This window comes from Eurosta solidaginis, chromosome 1, assembly GCF_040869045.1.
Source record: "Eurosta solidaginis isolate ZX-2024a chromosome 1, ASM4086904v1, whole genome shotgun sequence".
In the NCBI taxonomy this organism is placed as follows: Eukaryota; Metazoa; Arthropoda; class Insecta; order Diptera; family Tephritidae; genus Eurosta; species Eurosta solidaginis.
The window spans coordinates 300,763,519-300,776,756 of NC_090319.1; the positions used below are offsets into that span (position 1 = coordinate 300,763,519).

General features: G+C 33.0%; 1 protein-coding gene across 4 annotated transcripts in view; it reads left to right on the forward strand.

Moving 5' to 3' along the window:
- The window catches only part of wts (serine/threonine-protein kinase warts), an 86,069-nt gene extending 74,246 nt beyond the window's left edge, over nt 1–11,823 (forward strand). For all 4 annotated transcript variants that reach the window (XM_067761253.1, XM_067761252.1, XM_067761255.1 and 1 more), the window contains 5 exons: nt 655–775; nt 831–946; nt 2,884–2,962; nt 3,026–3,221; nt 3,289–11,823. In XM_067761253.1, coding sequence (XP_067617354.1) covers nt 655–775; nt 831–946; nt 2,884–2,962; nt 3,026–3,221; nt 3,289–3,735 — 959 coding nt within the window. In that variant the 3' untranslated portion in view covers nt 3,736–11,823. The remainder of the gene's footprint in view (nt 1–654; nt 776–830; nt 947–2,883; nt 2,963–3,025; nt 3,222–3,288) is intronic.
- Nucleotides 11,824–13,238: the final 1,415 nt, after the last annotated feature.

A 13,238-nucleotide genomic window follows, 5' to 3' on the forward strand; every position in this document is an offset into this window, starting at 1 on the left:
CTGTTTATTTTATTTAACTATTTAAGAAGTTGTATGACAAGAAAACTTCCTGGTCTGGCACCAAGCTACCTCACATTGTATACGATTCCTTTTGGGTGGCTTTTACAATGTCTAAGGGAAATTGTTCAGCCTCTGTGTCAATCTCGTGGGTCAAAGTTAAGGGTCTTTAAAGGCTATTTCGCCTTCAATTTATCTTCTTAACGTGTCTTTAAACCAGAAAAGTATCCGCTTTACTATTTATGATACAACATCGATTTCTCCGCTTAGATATGATAAAGAAAAGATCTAGATTTGTAATATAACAACTTTACAAAGGCGGCCTCATTTTCAATGGTGCGTGCTACTTGATGGCTGATTTACGGAAGTTAATATTTTCACCTTCCACTATCAATCCTCACTACACAGTTAGCTGCACTGCTAACTCCAAACATGTTTTGGGAAAGGGATAAGGTGCTTCGACATCCGGCAAAGTAAGGCTAGTACGTCCTTCCTAAACAGTATCCCATTCAAACTCTGATTATCTCTCTCTTCTTATAGTGAAATAAGCTGCTAAACTAGATACCTAACTTAGCGATTCCTAACTTAGCGATTTAACATAGCGATTTTCAAGTAATAACTTATTTTATTTTTATATTCTACCTTCTTTGGTGACAGGTGGCGATTTGATGTCTCTATTAATTAAGAAAGGCATATTTGAAGAGCCACTTGCGCGATTTTACATTGCCGAATTGACATGCGCCGTTGAAAGTGTACACAAAATGGGGTTTATTCATAGGTAAGTGAATTAAAAAAAAAGATTAATTTATTAATTTTCATGTATACCCATTTAGAGATATAAAGCCTGATAATATACTCATCGATAGAGATGGTCACATAAAATTGACTGATTTTGGATTATGCACAGGGTTTAGATGGACACACAATTCGAAATATTATCAGGAAAATGGTAAGCTGAAAGAAATATTTGTATGTTACTTGGGATCTTACAACGAAAACGTAAATCTTAACTTGATTTATAACGTTGATTAGTTAAACTATTTTCAAACCTTCATTTCCAATGATGTATATTGGAACGATTTTCCGTCATCTCTTGTCAAATTTGGTTTCGATACAAATCGGTTTCGGCATTGTGCTATCATCAGTGTGAATTTTCTTTCTGATCTGTTATTAACGTTTGTCTTGTATTTATAGTTCTAAGGTACATGATTTAAAATGAATGTTTTTGTATATGTATGTGTATGTGCTGTGTGCTCATTCAGAACCGAGGGTGGGCTTTACTGATCGATTTGTGTGGCTGACCGAGGCAGGTAAAAGTCCGTAATTTTAGTCGTTTGACCTTCTTGGTGAAAATTGTTATGGTTATTTCTCAAATACGATTCAAATTTAGATTGAACTAATTGTATACCCTCGTCCCCAAAATGTATGTGATTCGCATCAACAAATATCGAGGTATGGGATGCAATGCATAAGTGAAGTACTTAACAACGGGTTAAATAAAACTGATCGACATGATTAAGCCTCCTCGCCTCGTATATACCCAGCGAGTTGCCTCATGTCGTTGTATCTTAAAGCGTCCGGATTATTCGTATTTAACATTCTCGAATACGTCTTGTTATTGTTACATTGTACTTCCCTGACTGGGTTGTCTTTGCTGCCATAACTGCGATTTGCATCTTGCCCTATGCTGTCGTCGTTGTTGTAGCAGCGTTTTTATCTTGTTGTTGTTTTTCTTTCAGTAGTCTTTTTATCATGTGCTAACGTTCTCTTGGTGGACTTAGCAAGTGGATGAATGTGAGGGAGCAAGTGAGCGATTAAGGATATCAAAACTGACCTAACTGTCTGAAAAGTACTCTATCATCAGATTTTCTTCCGGGTTCCGAATATAAAGTATCCTTCGGAGTGGGAAGAGCACAAATTGCAATCCGCTCGAACAGCTCAAAACTTAAAAAAAGTGGCATGTACAAGACGTTCCCTCTGCAGAAGCTGTCAGGATAAGAAGCCCATTCATCACATTCTCTGCCGATGTCCAGGACGCACGTTTTCTCGATAGTCTGGTGGAGGTAGTGGTGGCGCATCTTTTCGACACTGTCATAACATTATTCCTGCCACGAAAAACTCTGCGAAAATTCTCTTCAGAGACGGCATTAAGCATGTAGGATTCGTCGTGGCAATTTTTCGGAAAAATTAAAAACTATTGCGACGCAAATTGGAAGAGAAGCACGGCCCAAATTTCTTTTGAAATATATCGCGCTTTGTATTTTATTTGATGTTGTCCTTTGCCAGATATGAATCTGGTATTATCAACATTTTGTTTTATCCCGACTGCCTCGGAAACCACTCGTTTTAACCCTCAAACCTTCCGACCTCTGGGTTTTGATTGCCTCTGGGGATCAATCTTTTGATTCTTCTTGTTGCAGTGAAAAAGACACTCCCCGAAGGTTTTGGAGAGTTCTATCGACCTTTATGGTCCTTTTCCGCATATATATATCCGGTTTAAGGTACTGACCCGCCAATCTGGGCAACGATTTAATTTGACCACAACAACAACCACATTGAACCTTCCAGAATAACTCCGCTCTTTCCACCCCTAGTTTCCATGAGAAACGTGGGGTCGCGAGAGCCTCGCCTGGTTAATATGTGTATGATGCATTAAACTTTGTAACAGGATTTCCCTCGGGTGGGTGAGGTCGACAATTGGGTTGGGGAAACTGTGAAGCTATAAAACTGTGTATGCGCTCATCAACCCCAAACATTGTATTCAAATTCAGTGGCATTGTTAAGGGCCCATGTGTTGTCAGAACAAAGTCTACCAACCCAGCTAGGTCAATAATCCAGTCCACTTATTATTTACTTTAATCTGACAATCATTTGCTTCCTTATTAGGTAATCATTCGAGACAGGATTCAATGGAGCCATGGGAAGATTATTCCGAAAACGGCCACAGGCCAACCGTTTTGGAGAGGTATGTTAAACTTGTTATTTTATATCGTGAACATACATAAATAAATCTTCTGCTCTTTTATAGGCGACGCATACGTGATCACCAAAGAGTACTTGCACATTCGCTAGTTGGTACACCAAATTACATAGCACCAGAAGTCCTCGAACGTAGCGGCTATACACAGCTTTGTGACTGGTGGAGCGTTGGTGTTATTCTCTATGAAATGTTAGTCGGACAACCGCCATTCTTAGCTAATACACCAGTGGAAACACAACAAAAAGTAGTTATTCGATATATGAGTAATTTTTGTTTAATTAATTTGTATTTATGTTTTTAACTTAATGAAGGTCATAAATTGGGAGAAAACACTACATATACCTCCACAAGCAAAATTAACACCCGAAGCTACTGACCTGATACGACGACTTTGTTCAGCGGCTGATAAACGTCTTGGCAAAAATACGGAAGAAGTTAAAGCGCATCCATTTTTTAAGGGTGTTGATTTTGCTGATATGAGACAACAAACAGCACCATATATTCCAAAGATTGAATTTCCCACGGATACGTCCAATTTTGATCCCATTGATCCAGATAAATTACGTTCGAATAATTCAAATGTAAGCGGTGATGACTTTGCTGACAGCGATAGACAGTTCCATGGATTTTTCGAATTTACATTTAGAAGATTTTTTGATGATAGATTTAATCCTGAAATGACAGATGATCATTCAGCATATCAGGACGTTGGAGTTTCAACACAAAGCAATCATAATATAAACGAACAGTTTATTTAGTCATTTAAGTAACTAAAAATTAGAAAAATAAAATTTGAAAATATAGCACTATAAGTAATTATACACATATACATACAGACGTTATAAGTTGTATATAGTTAATTCATACAATGTCACAAAAAATGTTATTGTAGATCGAAGTTATTATGAGCAAAGCTACATATAACAGACTGTTATTGCAATATGTATACATATACGATGAGTAATACATATCTTAGAATATTATCGCCCACCGTTACAACAACAAATGAAATGAATATAAAGTAATTAAAAAGGTGTATCATCCTTATCATAAAAATATTTTACGTACATATGTGGCTTATATGCACATAAGCGGTGACGTTGTTAAGAATGAAATACTCTAGTTAAAGATGAGAGTAATTTTACTGCTCACTTCATGTACTCAACTCAGTTCGAATATGGATACAAAAAAATACCAGTTGTGCCTTAAATTTATAAATATTAAATATGCTCCTAATAATACTCTGTGCGTCTAGGGCGTAGCGATCGCTACGAAAAATGAAATAACCATATTCTAAAAGCTTCAAACATTTGTGCATTCTCATTATACATTAAATTCGCTACTGCTTTTGATTGATTGCGCGCTGTTTGGCGCGATTTGCGCCATTACATTTTTACGGTTTTGATGAGTGACGGGGCATACACATGCGAATATAAAAATAGCAGCACAACTATTAACAAATTTTATCAATTAGTTTGTTTTTATTTCAAAAACTTTCGAAAAAATTCGAGTTTTTTAATTGTCATGCAAATTTACAAATTTTATTTAAAGTTTTAGAAAACTTTTTGTGTCCATACAACACCCGTCCAATTCATTTTAATCTTATAAAAGCAGCATTACTAATGTTACTGATTAGCCATTCCATTGATTATTTTCTTTAAACGTCATTTAATGACTTCTTGCCATTATTTTCTATTTCAAAAAAAATCAAAAAAAAACAACCAAAAGTAATTGATTCTTTTTGATTTTTTTTTATTTTTTCTAATTATTTTTGATTATTTTACTACGATTTACTATTGCATCCCAAAATGTACTTGTATGTAGAAATTATCCCGTGCATCCAAAAAACGAGAATTTTTATTTCAACAAAGTGGAAAAATAGTAAAAAAACAAAAAATCAAAAAATTTAAAAAATCTAAAATAATCGAAAAAATCTAAAATAATCATTTTGATTACTTTTGATTATTTTTAAATTTTTTTTTGATTTTTTTCAATAATCGGAAAAATCATTTATTTTTATTTTTTTCTAATCAATTAGTAATTGCTTTATTCGGAAAACAATTGAAATAATCATTTGCCATTAATGCATTATTACTAACGCTAATTCAAATTTAACAGGTCGGTATAAAAGTAAAAGTTTGGGAACCACAAGTTTTTTTCGAGAGTTGTTTTAGGTTTTCTTCATAGCGAATAAAAACACAGCGGCTACGTTGGCTAGGTCATGTTATGCGAATAAATGATGATACTCCGGAACCCGCCTATGCAAGGACCATGTGGAAAACGATTTAAATTCCTTTGGGTGGACCAATTGGTTCCAGTAAGACGAACGTTGAAACGACTGGCGCGGCGCGCCTTCTTGGACGGCCATAGCCGTTCAAACGTGTAAGCGCCAATTAAGTAAGTAAGTAATAGGTGTACATGCATACATTTCTATTCCACAAATATTAAGGTAAAGTTTAGAAAACTTAATATCGACATAAAGAAAATTATACTGAGAATGCAAAAACATTTGACGTTTTTAATGTATGGATTTAGCTTAGACAGCCAAAGTTGAAATTATTTCGCTTGCTGCACAGTGGTATTGTTAATATTCATACAAGTTAATATAAATATACATTGGACTGGTTCCAAAAAAAAGTTACTAATGTCCGCCCCTAACTCTGACTTATGACTATAGTCAGACTCAGACTGCTGACTTTTCACCTCGTACAACAGCTGTTATACTAAATTTCTCAATAAAAGAATTCAGCCCTTCAAATAAGGAAAAGGGCGGACCACGACCACATTTTTACTTTTTTAATTTACTGAGCGCGTTAACAAAAAAAAAAAAAAAAATAAATAAAATTTCGAAATGTAGAATTTCGAACTGGAGATAGTACTCTGTTTACTTAAGCCTCAATCTCTACAAAAAAGTGGGTTTTGTCCAATACCCAGAAAAAAAGTTGATTTTGTCGCAGAGTGTTATTATTATAAATACGAAACTACAGATTTGACTCACTTATTTACTTTGACTTCCCATATTTATGATATTTGGCATATCCTTATTAACTTTTCAATGCAAAACCCTACAACTTCGTTAGCTGAGTTAATCATGTGAAAACGGCTTCATAGCTTAAAAGGACATTAAACGGAAATGTGAAGCTTCTCAAGGCCAAAATAATGACATATCAGTTAAAAATCGGACGTCAAATAAGCAAGTTACAACAAAAAAATCTTTTCGGCTATATTTCGAAGGATCAAAAAAATTTTTTTTCCGAAACCCTCTCAACATAATCTTTAAATTTAGGGCGGAGATTAGCAACTTTTTTTTGGTATGGGGACCATCCAGTCTAATATACATGTAAAAAACTATAAACTGAATCTAGAAATAAAAGTACAGAAAGTGATTCAAAATTTATCCTTAAATACACTTCCTTGCATATGAATGTTATAGAAAATCATCCTGACTTATCTACAATTTATATCCTGTTATACACACATACATAAAAAATAATTATATCTGTAGATTATTTAAATGTTGAATGCAAAACTCTATTGAAAAAATTTATGACCTTTTGCTCATGTTGCCTAAGAGGGTCTTAAAAATTTGTTGAATGTTGTGGCCTTATGAGAAATAAATCTAAATAACAAACAAATATTTTAGTAAGCTATAATAGTTTTTGTGCTCGAATGCCAAATTAGTATCAATTTTTAAACTAAAAAAGCTGAACAAACGTACATGCAAATTACTCAGTTTCTTGTGTGTAAAATTTGAAATATCTTAATTGTCGAAATTAGATAAAATTGCTACTTGCATATGTATGTATGTACTTTATTTATAACAAAGAGGTTTCTTGTGAACAACAAAAATCTATTTCAGCAGGCTGGATAGAGAAAAACTTAATATAGTAGAAGAAAGAGTTTATTGAAGTGCTTGACAAAGAAAACAAAAAAGGGAAGAAAAAGTTGAAAACTATATCAAACTTTTAATAATCAAAATTATACTGGCCTTGAAAAATGTTAATATATGTAGCAACTAATAAATAAAAAATGTCTTATATAAGCATATAAACTACAAACTCATATGCATAAAAAGCATTGCAAAATACTTTAGTAAAGCTAGCTAAATAAGCTAAGCTGGTCTTATACACCACTTTATGAGGAATTTTAAAGAAGCTTTTCTTTAAAAATGTAATAAATGTAACACATAAAGCTAGAGCAGTGAAATTAAAACCATTTTGATATTAAAATACTGATTAAAAACCACATGTACACTCGTGTGCACAAAAATAGCAGATATGTGTAGTTTTGATATTTTTTTATTGCAGAAATTGTATAACATCCAGAATAGTTACTTTGGTAGTTGATTGATTAATACCTTAGTAAAAAAAATTTAAATCTATACTTCAATTGACAACTAGTGAGAATAAGTCCTACATGTTGGTTTTAAGTCAACGTAATGAAGAATTGGTTGCATTTTTTAAATTCGCCATTCGAAATTTCGATAAAAATTTAAAAAGTGTATTCGAAAAATATTGAAGACGAAAATTCGAAAAACTTGAATTCACTGAATTCCAAAATTCATATTTCGAATTATCAGGAACCTTTTAAATAAGTATGCAGTTTTGTAGCCCAAAACTTGTGCTTGGCTTTCACTACGTAAAATTTAACCACAAACTTGTCCATATCAGTGAAAACGGCTGGTTATAAAATGTCAAATGCCGTCAGTTTTATTACAAAGTGACAAATAATTAACTACGAAATGAAAACGACAATAGACCAACGGTATGGCAAGTTTGCCAGTCAAATTTCATTTGCTAACATGTTGGCAGTTTATTTTCGTTATCCAGCTGGCATCCCATAACAAATAATACCACATAGTGTAAAACAGTGGGAAATATTGAAACGGGTTGTGAAATATATAAAAAGAAAATGTTAGCGTGGGCTTTGACCACGCACTTCTTTATCGACAACTAGTAAGTAATGTGTTAGAGTGGAAACGACTGACCACAACTGACCATTGGGTCAACTTTTGATGTCAGCCTTTTGACCTAATGAAAACCTAGCATTAGAAAAATAAAACTATTCCGACCTTAAATGAAAGAATATTTAAAGACACGCTTTAATAAAGGTCTCGCTTAGTGCTATCAATTTTATTCCAACAAATTAAGTTAAGTTTGACGCCTCTCGAAATTTTCATTGATTTTTGGCAACCTTTTCGAAGTGTGTCTAAAATTTTCTTCCGTACAAAGTATGCCAACTCCGAAAAATTTGAAACTAATCTTTTCGAATTTCGAATGAAATTTTCATGTTTCATATATTTCGGAAATATTCGGAAAAGCTTCTGAAAATTGTAAAAAAAAATAAAATCCCCTTTTTATTTCAAAGTGAAAATATTCGAATTCTCAAAATCTAAAAACGGCTAAAACAAAAGTTTTTTCAATACGCATGCTCCTGCGCAATCGACAAAACGGTTTTTAATTTACTGCTCATGCCACATATCGTTACCCAAATTCTTCTTCTTCTGCTCCCGTAAAATCTTAAATTGTGTTAGTTGAGTTAAGGTGACGGTATGTATTTAGGAATATCGTGCGATTAGTAAAATAATCCTATTTCGGCTACCAGTTTGAAAACACCGCCCCAAATTCCATGTTAGCCAACTCTTTCATGCAAAATGTCTTTTGACGGGAATTAATTTTTTTGATATCGAGGCTAAAACGCGAAAAAGGCAAACACGGAGTTTGAGTTTGGTGAAAACGTAGTATTAGCTTTGTCTCAGAATTGTATTGGAACACGTTTTGGTTCACCTTTTTTCCAAAAGACCTTATTTATTCGCTAAAAATATACTGAATTGAAGTGGAGTCAAACTTTTTTACAAAAATTTTGTTCCTCGAGAGTATACTGAGATTTTACGTTCTCCAACCAAGTAGCCAAGTTAGAGTGATCTTCAACTAAGCTCATGATTTAGTCGTTGCTGTTCATTACGTATAAATACAAGTGGTGAACAAATCTACAGAAGAAGTAATTACAAACAACATATTGCTCAACGGGTTAAAAACCATATTTGAGGTGTGATTAAACAAAAGGCCGTATTTCCATAGGAACTCCATATCAAAATATCTGTTAAATCACTATCTATTTATATTATAACTTTTCTAATATTAAATCTAACTTCTAAAATAGATACGTATGAGGGTGCATACGTTAATTGGCACATGAAAAGCGCACGCTTTTGATTAAATCATACGATAAAACTACATTGTTTTCATAAGCAAACAAAAGCAGGATCCCAGTTTTTCGAAGCTAGCCTCCAAAACATAGATATCGGCTTTTGTAGTTGTTGTTGGCCCTAACCTCAAAAAAATTAAGAAAAAAACACTGGTGATTGAACTTTTTTTGGGAGTACATGTGTCGTATTACCAGATCCACAAACCTTTTATGTAATGCTGTATAGTTTGAAGGTCCGCTTTTCGACACTTGTTTTATCCAGGGGCGGAAACTGTTATTCCTTTTATAATATAATTCCTTGCAAAACTATTAATTTTGGACTTTAAATATATTTGGATCAAGATAAATTTTATTTTCGGATTATTATTATATAGAACTCGGAATTTTAAAAATAAAAGTCCGCCTTGATAACAAAGAAACCGCTTATCCGAAAAAAAAAATTTTTATCGACCTCAAAAAATAAAAATGCAGATTTTACTTTTATATGTGAACTTTTATGGAAAAAGTTCGAAACATAAACGGGATTCATGATTCGACATGATATTGCTATAGGGATACCTCGGAACTCGAAACATTTTCACCTAGGACAATTTTTTGACCAGGACTTTTTCGACTCCGAAAAAAAAATTATTATTATATTCCGTCCCTGGTTTTATCTGTTGTATTACATTGAAAGGAAATTATACAATTCAAATAACCAAAAAGGGGGAAAGATGAAGGAATTTAGCAGTTCCCGAAATGGATCTATTCAACGAGCTTTGGCAGTTGTCAAAATTTTTTCTTCTATTCTAATTTAAAAATTTTTTCAATTAAGAAAAAATATATTATAACAATAATAATGATAGAATAATTACTGTTAGGCCTTGAGCTCGATTCAAACTCGCGATCTTACAAATCGGTAGGCCGATATAACAACAACAAAAATTGTTAATACATCCCAGAGCACGGGGAAAAAGTGTCAATGAAATATGACACTATAGCATCATCGCCATAAACAAAGTCCAATTTTCACAACTATTCTGCAACAGATGTCGCAGTGCTGTGAATATCAATTGGCAAGAACCAGAATTGAAGTAGGAATAATGAAGACAAACAAAAAACCGCTGTGATGGCTGAGTGGTTATAGCAGCGGCGCCTAAACGTTGCCGATGAAGGAATTTAGCAGTTCCCGAAATGGATCTATACAACGAGCTTTGGCAGTTGTCAAAATTTTTTCTTTCTTCTATTCTACTTTAAAAATTTTTTCAATTAAGAAAAAATATATTATAACAATAATAATGATATAATAATTATTGTTAGGCCTTGAGCTCGATTCAAACTCGCGATCTGAAAAAAAATGTATTTAAACTCCGCAAGCCGATATATATGTTTTCGAGCCTAACTTCGAAAAACGGGAAAAATACTTGTTTGCTTTTAGACCAATTTGTTAAAAAAAAAAATGGTTTTGTCCAATACCCACTGTTGTTGTTGTAGCAGTGCTTCGCCCCATCCAATTGGTGCGACCAGGGGCGCAACAAATTAAATGGGGTTACACTGAAATGACAGCCCTTGGTCGGGAAAAATCCCGAGTCGCTCCGGTACATAGAACCGGCTGCCTTGGGAAGCGTCCAATACCCACTCGAATGCTCCAGTGTTAATGGAAGCTTTCAACTCAACAACAAAAGTGGGCCCATATGTTTAATCTGAATTTCTCTTTTTTTATACTATTTGTGTAACTCATAATTTCGAATGCCTTCAAATGAATATGTATGTATATTAATTATATCTTAGAATTTTTACTAAAGAACAAACTAATGTTTAAATGTATTTATTGAATTATAAAAACCCAAATGCATAAATTTTGAAATACTAGGGACAATCGCTAAAAAGTACAGCGAAATAAAAAATAATAAGAAATGTATGTAGCTTAGCTTATATACATACAAATATGCGTATAAAAATATTTTTAGTTGTTTAGTTAATTTTATTAATAACAATAAGTTGGTAGACTAACTTCAATTTTAATTTTAACTATGTTATAAATATTAGCATATAAGCCGTTTTGCATATATATAAATTAATAACAGAATACATATGTTAAATATATAAATTTAATACATTTACATATATTGATTTGCAACATTCATTTTCCTGTATGTTATATCTACCGTGTTGTTCGAAAGACGGAAGCCCAAAAAGAACGAACTAATTGGGCCTTTATCAGTGCGATTGCAGACCTGGTAAATCTTCAAATTCACAATGCTCTAAATTCTGCAAATGACTCACAACAAGAAAATCGGCACATACCTTTTTTTCGACAGCTTTTGACAGCGCAAGAGGAGGTGCTTTGTTGGAATTTTAATTCATCCACGTTGAGCACCAGCTCCGTAGAGAGTCAGGGATGTATAGAACATAATCTTACTAGGAGATCTACAATTCCTGGCCTCAATAAAGGTTCCGCAAGTTCTGGCTTATCTATATAATACACACATGGCACATTCACGCGTTGTCAGAAATAAATTTGAGGCTGTTAGGGAATAACCACCTAAGTTCTATGCAAAAGTGAAGTTAGGCTGTTATTCCTTGTACTTAACCTTGCATACTTTGCTGCGTACTTCATACTGTTTTAGATAGTTTTGGCGATGGAGTTTTGGCATTAGCGAAGGTTGGCATTTGGGGGCTCTTTTGAAATGCATTTGCTCTTTTCTTAAATTCTTATGGAAAAGTTATCGTCAGACCAAACCAAAAAGGTCTGTATGACATTTTCAATAATTCTCTCATATAAAAGATCCACATGACCGCTGAAAATTTAAAAGAAAATCAAACAAAAAAATAAATAGGCCGAATATAAAAGGGGCGCCGCGGGTGTTGTTGCGACGCCCGGTGCAATAACCCACCCTCAAATCCATGGCCACCGACGCACCGAAAATTTCGGTGGCCCCTTACCTGTTTCCTAAGTGCCTTCTAAATAGTTAAGGAAGTCAGCATTCCCATTTTAAATTACAAAATTTTATTTATAATTCATTATAAAAAAAATCCAAAGTTACAAAACTTAGGGTACGACTTAATTCCTAGCAATAATCAAATAGGAGGCATATTAAGCTATCTTATGGTATTTTAGTTTAATTTACCTTTGATTTGTATTTGTGTTTTGTATTTTATTAAATTCTTCCTAACAACAATTTGGCAAAAGTAGTTTATATTAATAGTCAGAACAGTGACAGAGAACAAGGTGAAAATTCAAAAATAGTTTAATACGTAGATAACCAACAGATAATTGGTAAACCAAGACATAAAGATTTTATTATTGTTGTTTATAGTCTTATTTATCCCATTATATTATGATTTACTATCGATTCTGAGATTTTTGGGTATATTTGGTTTAATTTTAATGTACTTTGTGGTATGTTATATTATCTTAGTTTTATTTAATTGAATTTCATTTTATTTCCTTTTGATTTAATTAATTTTGTTTTATGTTATTTTATTTTATCTTATTTTATTCACCTTTTTAAAAAAAAATGTGTCTGAACATCTATGACTAATTTATTTTGATTGTAATATATAGTTGTATCTGTGTTTGGAAGTTTCAGAAACTGTCTTTAAATTGCCTACTTTTAATATTATGTATAATAAGGTTTGCATGTCTGTGAACATATGCACTTTTAAAAATTGAATAATCCGAGATTTCAAATTGGGTATGCCGTAATTATTTACGCTTCTATAATGACCCTAGTTCACGCCTTTAAATTTTCTGCATGAAAAATCTTAAATGGAGTTCATACCCACCCAGCATCTGGATGACGAATTTACTTCCGTATCAATACGCTTTGATTATTCCTTGCGACTAAATACCGATTTGTTAAACAATTGAACCAGCTATTCATTGAAAATCCGATTGCCTTCCTATGCTCACACTTCTCAATAAATTAATTCAAAAAAAATTATGGCTATACAAAAATATGTTTAGACCTAAAGAAATATGGATGCTGTTCCTAGACTACGATGTCCGATAGCATTTATTATTATTATTATTTATTATTACGGCGTTTTAAGCCTAAAACTTAGATTATTA